This window comes from Gymnoscopelus microlampas (assembly GCF_963454915.1).
Source record: "Gymnoscopelus microlampas genome assembly, chromosome: 21".
Classification (NCBI taxonomy): Eukaryota; Metazoa; Chordata; class Actinopteri; order Myctophiformes; family Myctophidae; genus Gymnoscopelus; species Gymnoscopelus microlampas.
This window is the reverse complement of record NC_139958.1, coordinates 6975544-6993521: the sequence shown is the minus strand read 5'-3', so window position 1 is coordinate 6993521 and position 17978 is coordinate 6975544. Positions and strand designations below refer to the sequence as shown.

Genomic DNA, 17978 nt, shown 5'->3' with positions numbered 1-17978 from the left:
CTACAAGCTCATAGCGCGGCACTCTGTGCCGCGCTATGAGCTTTTAGATCTGCTATTTTTGAAAAATCTGGAACATTTCTGCAAATCTTATACATATATTCTTTAAAGCGAACATTTGTAACTCAAATCTTTGCCTCTCGGGGTCCCTGGAACAAAATATTTTGAGATGGGGGGTCCGTGGCCAAATACACATCCTTTTGGGGGTCCAGGTCCTTGACATGAAAAAGTTTGAGAACCACTGCTTGCTTTAGGCTAAATTAAAGGGTTAGTTCAGAATTGAAAAAATACTAAAATTAAGTTGCCCACTCTTCTGGATGCCTAGAATTGACGTTTATAGGCGTATTCGTAAGACTCCACAATTATAGTTGATGAGTGAAAATAGTCAGCATACTTTCTCATCAATTCTCAAAAATTATTGGCTTAGGAATGGGTCCAAAAAAAAAAAAAATCGCTGTGAATTCAAGGTTTCATGGGGCGTGTAATTGATAGAAAATACGTTTTGTTTTTGGGTGAACTATTCCTTTAACTAAACAAATAACATTGTATAGCATACAATGATGTGCCAATTTGACTTGGAAGGATTTCTCAGCATGCTTCAGAGCGTGCTCACACTTATTGTTTTATTTCTGTTAATTGCGCTTCAGCATTGAGTTAGAGCGGTTTTGCATGTTTATTGTGTTTTCTGTCGAGTGTTTGTTTTCCATTCAGTCGTTTATTTTCACAATGTGTATTGGTTTGGTTGTGATTTGTGAAAAAAGTTTTAAACTTCACTCATTACATTTCCTATAATGAAGACAATGGATAATGATGTTATCTTGCTATAATAGACTAATATTAGAACACACTTTACAAACTCACTTCCAAAAAAAATTGAGGACATGTTTCTCTCACTCTCAAACATGTAAACATTGAATATTGACAATTTGGGGGGATTGAGCCACACTTCTCTGCCACAGTTGTCACTTATTTGTATAGAGACCATCAGAATGATCTAAAATGGTGGTAATTAATTTAGTTGCGTTAAAATAGCTGTTTCTGAGGATATCCTGAAGCCTTGTTCCAATAAAGAAATGAAAAGGGTACTTTTTACCTATTTAAAGGGCAAGACCACTTTGGTAGAGGTTTGGGTTGTGTAGTTACCTTGCCGTAGAAAACCTGGACTGGATCCGCGGATCCGGATCCAGATCTTCAAATAGTAAAATCAGCAGGAAGTTGACATTTTTATTAAAAAAACAAACAGTACTGGGTTTGGTGGTGCTCTATATTGTCTGAATCAGCTATGTTTGGGTTCATGTATGTGCTAAAAGAGTGACTTTGAGAGCTGTTTTATCGTACAATGTAAGTCAATGAGGAGCATATTTTGAATTAACAATTTCTAATCAATGGAGCAATTATTTTTGATTTCTTGCCCACCTTTGGGGTTACATCATGGCAAGGTAACTACACAACCCAAACCTCTACCAAAGTGGTCTTACCCTTTAAACTTGAAAACGGGTCGAAAACTCTCCTAACGCAATGGAAGGGTTAATGAACTGAAGGGGGCTCACTCGCAGGCCAATCACGGATCTGCCAATCTCCGTCACCTGTGTGACCCTGCAGACCTGACCTTTGTACCTAAGGCAGTAGCAGGCTCCTGACAGAGGGCACCTCTCTACGGGAGAACCACGGTACAGGGGGACAAACGAGGCAGCACACAGGTCAAATGGATTGTCGGGCTCATAGTTCAGCTGGTGGGCGTCCGTCGGGTTTTTCTCGCAGGCTGCCAAAAGCTTGCGCGTCTTCAACGCAACTTCTGGTTTAGGCCCGAGCTCAAGCAGGCGCCGGGCAAAGCCGGCAGCGGTCGTGAAGTTTCCGAGACTATAGAAGAGGGTGAGAGCAGTGTGCAGCACGATGACCATGTGCACCGGCTGGAGACCGCAGTGGGTGATGTAAGCGGCCATCTCACACAGCCTCTTCTTGTCACACTGATCTTTGGTCAGCTTCCTCCTCTCTGTCTCCATGGTCAGGCCCACGATGTACTCTCTGCAGATTGTGATCAGCTGCCGTGCCTCTGCAATCTCTTGTTTGTTGTCCAGCACTAGTAGAGGCACAGAGAGCAGGATGGCTCTGAAACACTCCACGGCTTCGCTGAAACGCGCCGCCGTGGTCATCTGGTAGCCCTGCTGCAGGCGGTCAATGAGGTCCGAGAGATGCAGACCCACTGCGGGCAGGCCCTGCATGGGTCCACACTCCTTCCAGTTTCTTTGCGGATGGCCTCGCAGACAGGGCATGGAGGGCAGGCCCAGGTAGCAGGTGTGACCTCGGGACAATGTCTGCATGAAGATGGACTTATAGGGGTCAAATTTAACCACTCCTACTTGGTCATGGAGCAATCTCATGGCGGTCTCAAAGGAGCCAGCCAAGATATGGTCCACTGGCAGCTGGGAGTTGTTGCACCACATCTGGGTTGGGCTCATGCCCTTGGTGGTGGGTGACACAAAGCCATCCTCAGCCCCGCCTCTGGCACTAGCTGGCATTTCCAGCTCTGCAGGAAGGTTCAGATCCTCCACCACCTCCCAGCCTCCTCCCTCCTCCTTCACCACTCCCACTTCACCTCCATCCTTGGCATCCGTGTAGTTATCTTCATCTTGAAGTTCTCCCCAGCCTTCTCCAGGAGCATCTATGTTCAGGTCAGCTGCCATTTGTCCTGCCTTGCCCTTGACTGTGATGTCTCCTCCAAAGAAGCCCTTGGAGACATTAAGAAGAGGCCAGTTGGTGTTCATAGGGTTGATGGGAGGAGGGGGCTGCAGCAGCTGAGCGTTAGGATCCACATCTGGCAGTGTCTCCTTCTCTAGGTCAAAGGTCTCTTTCAGGGCCTCGGCCTCTTCATCCATTCCATGAGTCGCTGCAGTCAGGTAGGCCAGAGACTTCTGTCCACAATCCTTGAGGATGCGGACTCTCTCACTGACATCTCCCAAATACAGAGCTGCCTGGTAGTGACCACTCATGTCCGTCCTGATGTTGCTGTCCTTCATAATCTTGCGCAACTTGGCCAGGTTGCCGGTGATGAGGTAGAGGAAGGTGAGCTTGTCGTAGTTCTTGGTCTTCTTGTAGCACTTTTCCACCACCTGGTAGTGTCCCTGGAGTAGAGCCGCCTCGCCCAGACGCTCCCAGCAGCCACACTCGCTCAGGGCCGTGGCTGCCTCCAGTGCCACCTCGATGTTGCCACACTCCAGAGCGAGGCTGAAGCGGGTCTTCTCGTCCTTGACAAAGTGAAGCGCCACCTCGGGGTAGCCCTTCTTCTGCAGATAGGATATGATGGACTGGCCCACCAGCTTGGCGTTACGCACCATGTGGAGCACCTCCTCGTATTTGTGGTTGACCAGGGCCAGTTTGAAGCGGTACTCTGTGGGATCAATTGTCAGGATGCATGGGCGGCAGTCCCGGTCCAGGCAGTGCACGCTGTTCCCCCTTACACGGGTCACATAGATGGTCAAGTCAAGAGTCTTGATGATGCCATGGTCACCAGAGGTGAGTGCGTATTTGATGTGGTTGGAGGTGTTGTAGATGAAGACTGCACTTTCATCCCAAGCTCCACTTTTCACCCGGATTTTCTCATGGATGTTACATAGACTCTCCAGTTTACTGTTACAGATCATGATGGTGTGTTCGGCCAGCAGGGCCACGTGGCTGGTGTCTGCACTCCACACCACGTACTTGACATTGGCAATCTTGACGCTGGCCAGCGAGCGTTTCTGTTGCACATCAAACAGCTTGATGCCATCTCCGTCACGCAGTAATAACAAAGAGCCCATGCCGGCGTAGAAAATCTCATCGCAGCCCGGAACCGGAACCTCCTTCACCGTCTCGTTTTTCAGGTTCTTAATCTGCAGTGAATGCGTGTGGTCCAGGACAGCAAATCTGTTCCCGGTGACCCAGACAGCTGTTAGACCAGAGGATTTCTGCCCTTGAGGGGTGTTGGGCTTCTGAGAGTCACTCTCTTTGGGAATGGAGTACAGATCATAGATGCTGCCCTCCCGGGTGGAGCACAGATCATAGATGCTGCCCTTCCGGGTGGTCGTCCTGGTGCAGAGCAGTACAGCGTTCTCAGCAGGGTTGTAAGACATGTTAAAGATGGGGAACTTCGATCCACTGCGTAACTGCATGATGGCCGTATCCTTGCTGCCGCTGAAGTTGAGCCGGCGGAGGAAGTGATCCTTGACATAATACAACATGTTATCGTGGACAGCATAGGCCGGCCGCTCCCGCTCCAGCTTAAACACCAGCATGCCATTGTCATGGCCAACAGCAAACAGGTTGAGGTTGGGGTGGGCCGCAATGACCCAGAAGCGGCCATGGTGGTCGTTGCGGAATGTCTTGACAGCCGCCCTCTTGGCCATGTCCCACACCCTAATACTCTTGTCTTCGGAGACAGACAGGATGAGCTCCTGGCGCGGGTAGAAGACTACAGAGGACACGTTGTTGTAGTGACCACGGCACGTGTCCAGCTCCCATGCCGTGGACCCGCTCATCCTCCAGATTTTTACCTGCCGGTCATCGGCTCCGGACACAATGAGAGGCAGGCTGGGATGGAAGGTTGCCCAGTTGACCCCACGGTCGTGACCCTCAAGAATATACTTGACGACTGGACCTGAGGGTACAAACAAATCAGTGCCAGAGTTGCCACGCACCTCGTACTCCGCTGCACTGGGAGACGGGTACCTCTTCCTCAGACTGGAGATATCCCACACGCGCACGGTCTGGTCCAGACTGGCGGATACCACCAGGTCCTCAGAAGGATGAAACTGGGCACACATCACATAGTGGTTATGGCCGTTCAGCAGGGAGACCTGGGTTCTGGATTGCCAATTCCAGATACGAATGGTCCAGTCATCTGAGGCACTCAGGATCCAGGGGCACTCGTGGTGAAAGAAGGTGGTTCTGATGTAGTCGAGGTGTCCCAGTAGAGTGAAGAGGCAACGTTTCAGGTTGTAGTTCCAAACCTTAATTTTGTAGTCATCTCCTCCAGACACAAAGAGAGGCTGCTGCTTGTGAAAATCAATTCCTCTGACAGGACCGTCATGCTCGTTTACAAACTTGTCAATCAATGTGCCCATCTGATAGTCCCACAGCTGGATGTCACCATTGTGCAAACTTGCAAGAATCCAAGGCCTCTTGGGGTGGAAACTTAATCCTTTGACCCGGGGCGACTTCTTTTCAAACTTGGTGAACATTGTGACTGATCAATGATACAGGTATTCTTAAATCGATTAATAAAAAGTCCACACACCCTTTGTGTCTCCGTCTATCTCTCTGTCTCTGTGTCTCAGTGCCTCTGCCTCTCGATCTCTCAGCATATCTATGGGCCTTTCTATCTCTGTAATTGTCTGCTACACCTTATACAGAGCTCTGTTCTGACACAACACAAACTGTTGCCATGCATGCTTAACCGCCGATTTGCATAGGCATTCTGATCTGCACATATTTATGGCACTGAATCCACTGAATCCCTGGAACAGTTCTAATGCTAAGGGCAAGCTAACCGTAATTGGTAACTGAAAACACGCAACCAACACAAAATTGAAAAAAAACAAACGTATAGGCTATTCATAAGGTGCAACGTGACTGCACTGACATGAGTTACAGCAGCCAATTTACATAAGGATACCAAAAGTTAAGTAAAGGTAAAGAAAAAAGACAGAATAATCGGTCTGTGTATGTCGTATTGTATGTTGTTGCGTTATAATTTGCGGGAGATTCATGTTTTTAGTTTTTTATGTAGCTACTAGTTGGGAACCGGTCGAATGATGCAAGTTGGGAAGATGCAAGTTGGAAATGCATGCCTGTTGTACCTGTCTGTGTCCCTTTTATGCCCATATATGGAGTTCCGTGTTAGGCATGCCCAAATATGCAGTCTAGGCCAGTCTATGATGTCATATTGATGACATCAGGGTACTCCATATATGGGGATGTGCTGTTTTCAATATTTACTATAGTCATTAAACGAAAAGGGAATATGAAAGCCTCAAATCATGAACACAGCGTGCAATTGCTGTGCATTTCTGTGAATTTCTGTGAAGCACTATGTAACATCGTTTTGAAAGGTGCTCTGGTCTACAAATAAAGCTTATTATTATTATTGTTTATTGACTGAGCTTTGACAGGCCATTAACATCAAAGGATGTTGCTCTTAACTGACTTCCAGTAGCATTGGTCTGAATGGTATTTGGTTTGATTGATTGATTGGTAGCCTTACATGACATTTCGACTTTACTCGACAGGCAATCTATCCAATAAAAACGACTTTCTCGGGTGCGTCCTCCCCGATCACCAAGCTAGGATCAATTCACTTTGAAATCAGCCTATCCGTTCGAGGACGGATACGGAAACGCCATGTGTGTGCGCTTGTTGCATGTATGAGTTGAAAACAAAAAAACGGATACAGTAGGCGGGCTCTGGACCGGATCTAAGCACGGAATAGCAAATAGAAACCAGGCTCTTTTTTTTTTAAACGTATCAACGGTATCAACCATTGAAGTAGGGTGGACGGTGTTTATGGTGTGTTCGTTTTTCACAACAACTCAACGCTGATACACACTGACATCATAGACCTGGGGGTCGGGACCCCCCCACATGATTTTTATTTATTAATGGGGGGGCAGATGGTAAAAAAAAATACCATTCCTGCATCTAATCAACACAATATACAATAAAAACTGGTCAAACTTGGCAAATATGATTATTTGGGGGGTCCCCAGTTCAAATATGGTTATTTTGGGGGGTGCCCAGTTCCAAATTTTATTATTCAAGGGGGTTCCCAGTTCAAGTATGATTATTTTAGGGGGTCCCCATTTCAAATATAATTATTTTAGGGGGTCCCCCAGTTCAAGTAGCCTATGATTAATTTAGGGGGTCCCCAGACTGGGCCGTGCTTAGGGATCAGGAGGCCCTAATAATCATATTTGAACTGGGGACCCCAGTTCAAATATGATTATTTAGGTTGAGAACCACGGTGTTTTTTTTTCATTGCACCGGCCGTCGGTGCTGTTTGTACAAACAAAACAAACAACCCGCCGGGTGATCGAACTGAACGACCCCCCTCCCACTCGCCCCCGCCCCCCACCACACACACACACAGCAGACCGTCCGTCTCGTCTAGTCTCTGAGCTGTGGTTGGTTTTAGGGTTTGTAGAACTTGTTAAGGTTTTCATAGTGGAGGAGAACGCGGTCTGGCTGCAGGTTTGTCTGGCATTATATATTATACTATAAACCATGTGTTGTGTTGTTCATAGTATGTGTGTTTCATTCCCCGCATGCATAATAAACGTGTAATGGTTTACATGTCTTTATATTATATCATGTTAACGCTGTGTATCTTTTCATGCGCCGTCGCAACGTGTACAGTAACAGTAGAACACACGCAGACAGACAGAGACACGCCTCGTGAAGACACAACTTCACGTATAACGCTGTCTGTCGTCCCCCTGGGCACGTCGTTACAAAAAACAAACACAATACATTTTCTAAAAAAAGAAAATAGCTAAAATATCAGAGCCACGACGCGCTGTGAGCTTGTGCATCGGCTAATTTCGCTGGCTAGCTAGCTGTGTGCATTAGCAAGTTGTTGCAGCTAGCATAGCATAGCATAGCATAGCTAACACAGTGTGAAGTCAGGCGTCACATTGGGGCTTGATTGTATGCACACAGTATGATTTATGTTTAATGATATGTATGTATATATATATATATATATATATATATATATATATATATATATATATATGCTGTAAATATTTATCAAACAGTATGATTTATGTTTAATGATGTTGTGTGTGTGTCTATCTATCTATCTATTAGTAGTAGATTAGTAGTAGTAGTAGTAGTAGATTTTATTTGGTGTGTAAGGCAGTTATATACATACACTCTTCTTTTCACTCTCTTTTTTTCCCCCATCAATAATAATTACAATAATAGTAGTAATACATAATAAATAATAATGATGGTAATACACAGACCAAAAGGTGTAGGCTGAAGCCTAAGCTTATTATGCCTACCCTTTGCACATGTTAATAAACATCATGCTAAAAGGAGATGCTAGCATACTGGAGTAATACAAACACAAAACAACCAAAACAAAACAAGGATCAAAACATACAAGATGTTTTGACAGAAACGAGTACAAAAAAATAAATAATCAAAGTACAATCACTTGAATTTGCAAACATCTATCTATCTATCTCACACACACACACACACACACACACACACACACACACACACACACACACACACATATATATTTATCTATTTATATGTGTTTTGATTGTATGCACACAGTAGGATTCATGCTTAATGATGTTAAACATCTTCCCTGGTATGCACTGTTGCTCCTGCTTTAACTTGCATGATGTACAGTAACAGTAGCACCTCCTGGACGAAGCCACCAAACGTGTTAAATGTCTGATATAAAATAAAATAAAATGACGTTAATCTGCACACCAGTCAGTGAGCGACGCCTGCGGTTGTTCTTTACTGCTGCTGGTCAGTTACAATAGGCGTGCACATGAATAGTAAACTCTTAAATGTTGAGGGAGTCATTTTGGAACATCTTGTGTGGTGCTGCTGTTAACACAGGGTGTAGCAGCTCAAATATTTGGCAACGCCATTGACCAAGCATCACACTGGAGGGCCTGCTCTTCAGATTGCTGCTTATTGTGACTGTGTGAGCCTGGAATTGTCAGAATGTCCACTTATAGGCAGTGGTGGAAAAAGTACTCAAATTCTTTACTCAAGTAAAAGTACCAATAATGCAATATAAAAATACTCTGTTACAGGTAAAAGTCCAGAATTCAAAATTTACTTGAGTAAAAGTACATAAGTATTGGCATAAAAATGTACTTAAAGTACCAAAAGTAAAAGTACTAAATATTTGAAAATAGCCGATCTACAAGCTCACAACGCGTCTTGTGAGCTTGTAGATCTGCTATTTTCAAATAGCCTATGTATAAAATAGTTTTAAAGTGGTTAATTAGTGGTACGTATGTTTCATTATATCATCATTTATATCTGAAAAGTAACTAGTGACTAAAGTTTTCAAGTAAATGTAGTGGAGTAAAAGTACAATATTTGCCTCTGAGATGCCTCTGAAATTTGCCTCTGAAAGTACAAATACCTCAAAATTGTACTTAAGTACAGTACTTAAGTAAATGTACTTAATTACTTTCCACCACTGCTTATAGGCCTGTGTTAGGCAAATCAGACTCTTACATCTGACTTGCCTAAACCTGCCAGAATCCTTGTATTATACCATTAGGTGGTGTGTTTGAACTTTAGTCCATTGCCCTCACCTACCAGCCAACATATCTAGTTTGCTTTGTGCATCATCAGGTGTGTTCTGTATGTATGCCAGTTGTACTCTTAAGTTAAACATTTCAAGGACCCACCCCTTAACTCTGACAGTGTACAAATGGAACATTTGTATACATTTTATACATTTCATTTGTATACCGTCAGAGTTACAGACATGTAAGGGTCAATTTAGACCCCTCTCAAGGAAGGTATGAGACTTGTCTGGGGGGACCCCACTTTGAGAACCACTGATGTATATGCTATATACCCTGTCCATGCTGACTCCCAAATGTTACCCCTCCTCATACACTACCACATCCAGGGAGAGGCGTGTGTTTGCATTCCATTGCTGGTGCAAGACGATGGAGACAGAACTTGAGCAGCAAGAAGAGGAGACCACATTCAGCAACACTGACGCTAATGGTAAGGTGACGATGATGATGATGAATTTATTTGTATAGAGTACCTGACTGACCGAAGTGTAACGTAATTAAAGCATCCTACCTGGGTCACGCCCCCCCCCCCCCCCCCCCCACCCCATTCTGAATTCCAGGGTCCCCACGGTCATGAAATTTCTGGAAATATTTTGAAATTATAAAAAACTTTTTCCAGTCCTGGAAAAGGTTTGGAATTCATCAAGGGTCCTGGAATATACTGGAAAAATATTTGGCTATGCATTGTTTTTGGCTATTGATTTTCTTTATCCAAAACATGTATATAACACAAAATATGTAACATTTTTCGCCGAACGGGCTGCGTGATTGCAGCCTAATGTATACCGGACGTGACAAAAAAGAACAGATCTACAAGCTTACAACATGCTGCAGAGTGTTGCGTAGTTAGTTAGTAAATTTGGTACGAAATTTGGAATGGAATTATACCATTCTATATTCTATGCTTTATTTTTGCTACACTGCCTGTCTTTAGGCATTGCACATAGGAGTAAGAGACTCCTTTATTGCGCTGAATGATTGTTATTTAGGCCTGGAAATTTGGTTAAATATTCTGGAAAAGTTTTGGAGAAGTTTTGGAAAATCATTTGGTAAAAATGTGTGAGAACCCTGGAATTCCCATAGATCGCATCATATAAGAACTGTGTTCCAAAAATAAACACCTGAGCACGGCGGTTTGACTCATATGGATATGACAGCGAGAAAACGCTAACGTTATCTGCCGCCGAATTAACAACATTTTCGCCAGAAACTGACTGCATCAAATATGAGTGTCTTAACTATCGTAAACGATACAGAGCCCACCTCCCTGACAATAGCGCCGGGGAAATTTGTTTATTTTTGGCCCACAGCTCTTATGTGAGACGATTCTAAGATGACCCAATAAAGAAATGACTTCCGTGGCCCAGAGGATGAACTAGCGCTTTTCCAAACATACCGTAGTTACAAAGTGCTTTACAGACATTTTAAAAACAACAAACCAACAGTCGGAAAAAAAATGAAATAAAAACAGAATTTGTAGTCTGCAGATAAAACAAGTTACGCAATCAGAGCTTACATAAGCACATACACTTAGGAAAAACACTCGACGTACAGATGTGTTTTCAGAAGTGATTTAAAAGACGACACTGACTCTGCTTGCCTAACCCATTAAGACCTGAGGCGATTCTTAAAAATGTTTTCTAAATCCTAACAGTTTTTTGAAAAAATAGCAGATCTACAAGCTCATAGCGCGGCACTCGGTGCCGCGCTATGAGCTTGTATATCTGCTATTTTTGAATAGTCAAAGAAATCTAAAGTGACACAGATGCGTTCCAGGTCTTAATGGGCTAAGATCCACGGGCAGGGCATTCCAAGGTTGGCGTTGTTATTATCCTCAGACCATTTCCATGAGATGACTTGAGACTTGATTGGCAATGTCAGCCGATCATGATAATTCGGTGGGAAGTCATGCATTTCTTTTTTTTTCAAGGTTTGATAATATAATTTGGGGCGTAAAAAATCGCCATGGAATCACATCAAGCAAACTCATCTATTCACATTGAATACCGCTAAAGGCCAATTACAGCAGTTCCACTTCCACCCATCTGGAGTGAATAGTGAGAAAAAGGTCCACTGGCAGCAGACAGAACGAATGGAGCTGCAAAGAAATCCAATGAAATCACTGAGACTAATAATAACTACAATATCTGGCAAAATAATTTGACCCAGAATCACGGAGCCCTAATCTCTCCTCTCTCTCTCCTATTTGACATTTATTCAAGTGTTAAAGAAATGTTGGAGCCTTGTTATCACAATGTATGAGGAGTTGGAATGGCATTCTTTTTGTCTTTTATAATTCAGTGCCATATAGATAGGCCTGTCACAATTATCACAAATATTTGAGATAATCGCAATTGTTTTTGCATAATAGTCATAATCGTTTTCACTTTTCAAATGCTAAAAAAAAGCAGAAATAGCAGATCTACAAGCTCACAACGCGTCACTTTGTGACGCGTTGTGAGCTTGTAGATCAGCCATTTCTGCTTCTTTTTTTACATGTATAAAAATTATGAAATACTAGACCATACCCGGTCGACGCATCCGTGGGGGGATATGCGCACATGATCTGGCAACCCGGGAGGCGGTTCGTCCCATAGCTAGGCAGCCCCGTAACCATGGCGACATTCTTTGACACAAAAGCGCTAATAAGAAGCTGAGATTTGATGAAATTGAAAAACGGGCTTCACAGTTAAGTTCAGATGGTAATGGTCAATGGCTGTGTGCAAAATCAGAGCAATTGGTCCAGCCACTGAGGAGAACCGGGTAGCTTCACCTACTCACTCACCACTACAAACGGACGGACAGAGGTTACTAGAATTATAGTAGGATGTCACTAATATTTCATATTTCAGTTATTTGTCATATCTGCCCTGTGCAAAAAGCCTAAAACGCTTCATATGTTCCAATGTTCAATGGCCAAACACACAATTAAATCTTTAATCTTAATTATTTGAGTGACAATAAGTCGTCAAGTTAAATTTGTAATCATGACAGCCCTACATATAGACTAATATCGCAGTACATTCTCTCTCAGACTAGAAATGCAGGTTAAAGTGAATATGCTCTTGTCATTACTGTACATGAAAATGACATGGAAATCTGTGTCTGGCGTCATGTGGCCATGTCAGATGGTCGTGCGTGTCTCGTGTCCAAGACACCGCTGTTCCGGGGTCTGTGACCAGATCTGCCCGTGTTATGTGGTAGGATAGCCTGGATACCGGCCCAGATAAAACTGGCTTCCGATTAAAACCGATCTGGGGGGGTGGGGAAGGGGGGCATAATCAGCTGTTGGGTGCCATTTGTTTTAGTTCATATTGTGAATTTACCTGCAGTATGTTTTTTACAAATTGAATTATAACCGTTTATAATACAGCAGCTTCCCTTGAAGCCCACTTAACTGACTTGATAGGGGCGATATAAATTTGGCTCGATGACATTTCTAAATGTCAATCTTCGTGCCGCCGTGAGGTCATATGGGGCGACACTCGTAAAAGCACTGACGGTTGACGTTTGTTAACGTGTTTTGGAAGGAGCTTGGTTTGCATAGTTGTATAGTTTTTTGCAACTTCTACATTTGTTTTTGTTTTCATTAAGGCATTGGTTCTCAAAGTGGGGTACGGGGACCCCCAGGGGTACTTGAGGCGGTTCCAGGGGGTCCCCAGCTAAATGATGGATAGGAACCAAATGGACCCTTATGGTTCTGTAACTCTGAGAGTGTGCAAATGGAACCAAATGGACCTGTTAGGGTCCATTTGGTTCTATTTGTACACTCTCAGAGTTAAATTAACATTGATTTTATAATATAAATTCGGGTCCCAGAGGTATAAATGCCTTTAAATGGGGGTCCGTAGCCTAATACATGTCAAAATGGGGGTCCTTGACATTAAAATGGTTGAGAATCACTGCTAGAAAGCTGTATAAACCTTCTCTTATTGGGGTCCCTGGCTTATCTTTTCAAATGGGGGTCCGCGGGCTAATAAGTGTCAATTTGGGGGTCCTTGACATGAAAAAGTTTGAGAACCACTGCATTAAGGAATGCTTATTTGTTGTACAGGGCTGCTGTTGTGGCCAGTCCGTCTTTGCAAGATGTTTGTCTGCTTTGTCTGATGGATATTATAAATGTTTTTTGTCTGTCAGGTAAAAGGCCAGCGGAGGACATGGACGAGGAGCAGGCCTTCAAGCGCTCTCGCAACACAGACGAGATGGTAGAGCTGCGGGTGCTGCTTCAGAGCAAAGTAAAGTTCCCGTCATTCAGTAGACCATGTAATTGCATCGACCTGACAATCTGGTACTTCTCCAGATCCCAGAAAAATCAGGGTCATGGATTTGCGCCCAAAAATGTAAACATTTTTTAAAACCTTCCAAAATAGTGACGATAGCTGCTATCGTCACTATTTTTGGAAGGTTTTGAAAAATAGCACATCTATGAATATATTAGATCTACTATTTTCGCTATTCATCGTACACAGGGACGTGCACAGATAGACTCTAGGTGGTGCTTGAGCACCTGCCCTCTTGACCAGACGTGCCCTTTTTTTCAGTTTACGGCAGGGGTCTTCAACAGGGGGTCCGGGACCCCTAGGGGGTCCTCAGAGTTACTACAGGGGGTCCGCCAAATCTTTATGTGATATGATTTTTCTTTTTACCGTAACCACTCGAAACCTAGCATCCCTTTTTCTGGGGAGAACTTTAGCCAAAAATAGCAGATCTACAAGCCCACAACGCCTCGCACTGTGAGGCGTTGTGGGCTTGTAGATCGGCTATTTTTGGCAAAGAGGTATAGGTGTAGAGGGAAAAAAGAGCAGACCAAGTAAACAAAAAAAGTATAATTTACTTGAGCACCTGCCCCTCAAAATGTCTGTGCACGCCACTGATCGTACAACAAAGTATAGAGTGGCCACTTAGGAATCGGAAGGCTCCCTGGGGTTAGTGTTGGATGTGTCCTTGAGCAAGACTCTGAACCCCAAACTGCTCTCGACGAGCAGGTTGGTGCCTTGCATGGTTTCCTTCCCTGTTTGTTGGTGTGTGATTGTGTGTGTGTGTGAATGGGTGAATGTAACGCACATTTGTAAAGCACTTTGGATAAAGGCGCTGTATAAATGGACCATTTTACCATTTTATATAGGGCTTTAGTGGCTAGGGCCTGTAAACTCACTGGATGCAGGGTGTTCAAAGAATGCACCCTGCCTAACTTTGGCATCCATGGTAACCCACGGAGAGTGAACGCGCCAGCTGCACGCACTGCGGACGCTCGCTAGAGTTTCGGTGTCCGTTCTATTTTCTCTGTGGGTGGAGAAAAGGGAATACAAGGACAATATGCCGCGGATGTTGTTAATAAATAAGACTTTTTGATATTACATTTTAACCCATTAAGACCTGAAGCCGATTCTACATGTCTCCTAAATCCCAACAGTTTTCTGAAAAACGTTTGTTTTTTTATATCAGTGGTGCTCAATCTTTTTCATGTCAAGGACCCCCACAATTATATGTATTTGGCCGCGGACCCCCATCAAAATATTTTGTTCCAGGGACGGACCCCCCAGAAGCAAAGAATAGAGTTAAAAATGTTCGCTTTAACAATATAAATATTCAAAGATTTGCACACATTTTCACGATTTTTCAAAAATAGCAGATCTACAACCTCGTAGAGCGGCACTCGGTGCCGCGCTATGAGCTTGTAGATCTGCTATTTTTGAATAGCCAAAGTGTAAAATAATGCTTTTTTAGCTCAAATCTAAAAATGACACAGTTCCAGGTCTTAATCGGTTAAAAGGAAGTGGGATATAAATATCATTGTTGTGTTCATTAGAAAGGATATCCTAGTGTCACAATATTGACTAGAGCAGGGGTCTTCAATGTTTTCAGGCCAAGGACCCCCTAGCTGAGGGAGGTCCCGAAGCAGGGACCCCCTCTATATTGTATAAAATTGTGTTTCAGATTATACTTCTTTTGTTTACTTGGTCTGCTCTTTTTTCCCCCTCTACACCTACACCTCTTTGCCAAAAATAGCCGATCTACAAGTCCACAACGCCTCGCAGCGCGAGGCGTTGTGAGCTTGTAGATCTGCTATTTTTGGCTAAAGTTCTCCTCAGAGAAGGGATGCTAGGGTTCAAGTGGTTAAGGTAAAAAAAAAATCATATCACACAAAGATTTTGCAGACCCCCTGTAGTAACTCTGAGGACCCCCTAGGGGGCCCGGACCCCATGTTGAAGACCCCTGGACTAGAGTTTGCTAAACACGCAATAAAAGGAATTGATAAAAAGTATTGGGGCATTTCAGAAGTAGGTCATAATGACATTACGTTCGTGGGTGGTGCTTTGAGCGTAATAGCCGATACTGTGTAAATTGTAAAATGTATTCCGACGTCAATAAATGTAATACAAATGCCCTTTTGTATTATGTTAAAATATTGTAACAAAAGCTCTGTTTTCTCCACAGAATGCAGGTGCTGTGATTGGAAAGGGTGGCAAGAACATAAAATCTCTACGCACAGACGTGAGTAAACGCATACCCATGCTTCTGGTACTCTGAAACCTGAAGGAAGGAAGGAGGTGGCTAAACCCCTCTCTGTTAACATAAGGGCTTAAACAAACCAAAACATTATTACTTTGTTTAATTTCCAAAAAATATGTGCCTTGAATTTCTTTAAACGTAGATATTTAATGTTCTTTCTAATGGTCTGATAAAGTACCCCAGACACATTTTGGAATGATGATGATTTCCAAGGGCCACTGATTTCATTACAGTGGAAATTGGGAGTTTTTGTTCCCAATTATTTCATTGTCCGACTAAAGAATTGCCACTTGTCAGTCTAATAATACATCACTTATACTTGGGCTCACATGAACAGACAACACTTTGTCTGTTCTTTGTTGTTATGTCTGTTTGTACAAGACCAAGGGCCACAATGGAAATGAGCCTCTGACTTTATTGTGTTTTCGTATCCTTGACGTGTTATTTCAGTGAATGCATTGCATTGTTCTCTCTTTTTTTTATATGCCGTTCAAATAAATCAATCACACATGGCTTAGGCTAGTTTGGACAGAAGTGGGTATGAAGGAAAGGAAAGGAGTGTTTCACAGAGAGTCTTGGTTTTTGTAGTTCATTTCAGTACCCTCAACCAGTATTGACGCTATAGTGCAGGGGTTCTCAACTCTTTAAATTCAAGGACCCCCATAACTCTGAGAGGGTACAAACGGAACCAAATGGAACCATTTGGTTCCATGTGTACACTCTCAGTGTTACAGACATGTAAGGGTCAAGGAACCCAGACAGTCCCTGGACTCTTCACTAACATTTCCATGCCAAGGACCCAAATAATCATAGCCTCTGGCTGTGGCCCCCATATTGCAAAATGGCCCAGCGTTGTGAGCTTGTAGATCTGCATTTTTTGGATTTTTTTGAATTTCCTTTTAGAATATTGATGTCCAAAATAGGCAAAACATGCCCAAAAACCTGGGTTGAAAGTGGTTGATCTGGCACAATAATATAAGGATTTGACTTGAAATATATGATTTTTTAAATATATATTAATGAATTATATTATTATTATTATTATTACATGTTCCTCTCCTTTCCGATTGGCCCCCCATGGCCCTCACTATGAAAACCTGTGCTATAGTGCAGTGGTTCTCAAACTTTTTCGTGCCAAGGACCCCCAATAGACACTTATTAGCCCGCGGACCCCCATTTGAGAAGATAAGCCAGTGAATTGCCACAGACACCCATAAGAGAAGGTTTTTTACGGCTCTCTAGCAGTGATTTTCAACCATTTTAATTTCAAGGACCCCCAGTTTGACATGCATTAGGCTACGGACCCCCATTTAATGGCATGTATGTGTCTGGGACCCCAATTCATATTGTAAAAATGTTAATTTAACTCTGAGAGTGTACAAATGTAACCAAATGGACCCGTTAGGGTCCATTTGGTTCCATTTGTACACTCTCAGAGTTACAGACCCATAAGGGTCCATTTGGTCCCTGTCCATCATTTAGCTGGGGACCCCCTGGAACACCCTCAAGTACCCCAGGGGGTCCCCGGACCCCACTTTGAGAACCAATGCTATAGCGGACCATTCAGAAGTGACAACCAAACCCCTCTACAGGTGTTTTAAAGACCTATTAGTCTGGTAGAGTCAGCACTGCTATTAACCTTTTTATCTCGACAGACTTCATTGGTGCTTGTTCTTAAAAGCGCTCAACCAACATTTTCAGTGCTTTTCTTTTTTTTTTTGGGAACAAAGTACAAGTGATGCAGTACACAGAGCGTTTGCATTCAATTAAAATGTATTCCTTCTCCCCCCTCTTCCCCTTCTCCTTTACTTTTGTTTTTACTTTTGGCCAACCTCTCCTCCGTTGCCCATCCATGTACCCGGATCGTCATGCCCCTCCTCCTCCTGCGTTGCCCACCTTGACGTTGGCCCACAACCATCCGACCCACCCCTGAACGCCCAACGCCCGCCCAACGCCCAACGCCCGACCCACCACCTGACACTACCCACGGTTGGCCCAACCCACGCCCATAATCTGTGCCCCACCGCGTCCTTAAACGGGCACCGTAACTTGATCATCTTGTGATTGAATGAATGCCCCTTCTGCCCAATGCCAACCTCCACCACCACCACCACCACCACGCCACCACCACCACCACCACCGCAG

At 43.7% G+C, this 17978-nt stretch overlaps 2 protein-coding genes and 1 long non-coding RNA gene across 5 annotated transcripts in view; 1 reads left to right on the top strand and 2 right to left on the bottom strand.

Moving 5' to 3' along the window:
- Positions 1 to 1478: 1478 nt before the first annotated feature.
- LOC311037778 (coatomer subunit alpha-like) lies at positions 1479 to 5213 on the bottom strand (the record flags this gene model as incomplete). Its single annotated transcript, XM_084047068.1, has 1 exon — positions 1479 to 5213. The coding sequence occupies one exon, from the start codon at positions 5211 to 5213 to the stop codon at positions 1479 to 1481; it is 3735 nt and encodes a 1244-aa protein (XP_083903194.1).
- A 1883-nt stretch (positions 5214 to 7096) lies between these two features.
- Positions 7097 to 17978, top strand: part of hnrpkl (heterogeneous nuclear ribonucleoprotein K, like) — a 31892-nt gene continuing 21010 nt past the window's right edge. For all 3 annotated transcript variants that reach the window (XM_084047553.1, XM_084047554.1, XM_084047552.1), the window contains exons 1-4: positions 7097 to 7218; positions 9650 to 9750; positions 13458 to 13555; positions 15759 to 15815. In XM_084047553.1, the coding sequence (XP_083903679.1) occupies positions 9690 to 9750; positions 13458 to 13555; positions 15759 to 15815 (216 nt within the window). In that variant the 5' untranslated portion in view covers positions 7097 to 7218; positions 9650 to 9689. The remainder of the gene's footprint in view (positions 7219 to 9649; positions 9751 to 13457; positions 13556 to 15758; positions 15816 to 17978) is intronic.
- Positions 15986 to 17968, bottom strand: LOC311038209. The gene is made up of 2 exons (XR_014600032.1): positions 17378 to 17968; positions 15986 to 16930 (listed from the first exon to the last, which is right to left on the bottom strand). It is a non-coding gene; the product is annotated as an uncharacterized lncRNA (long non-coding RNA).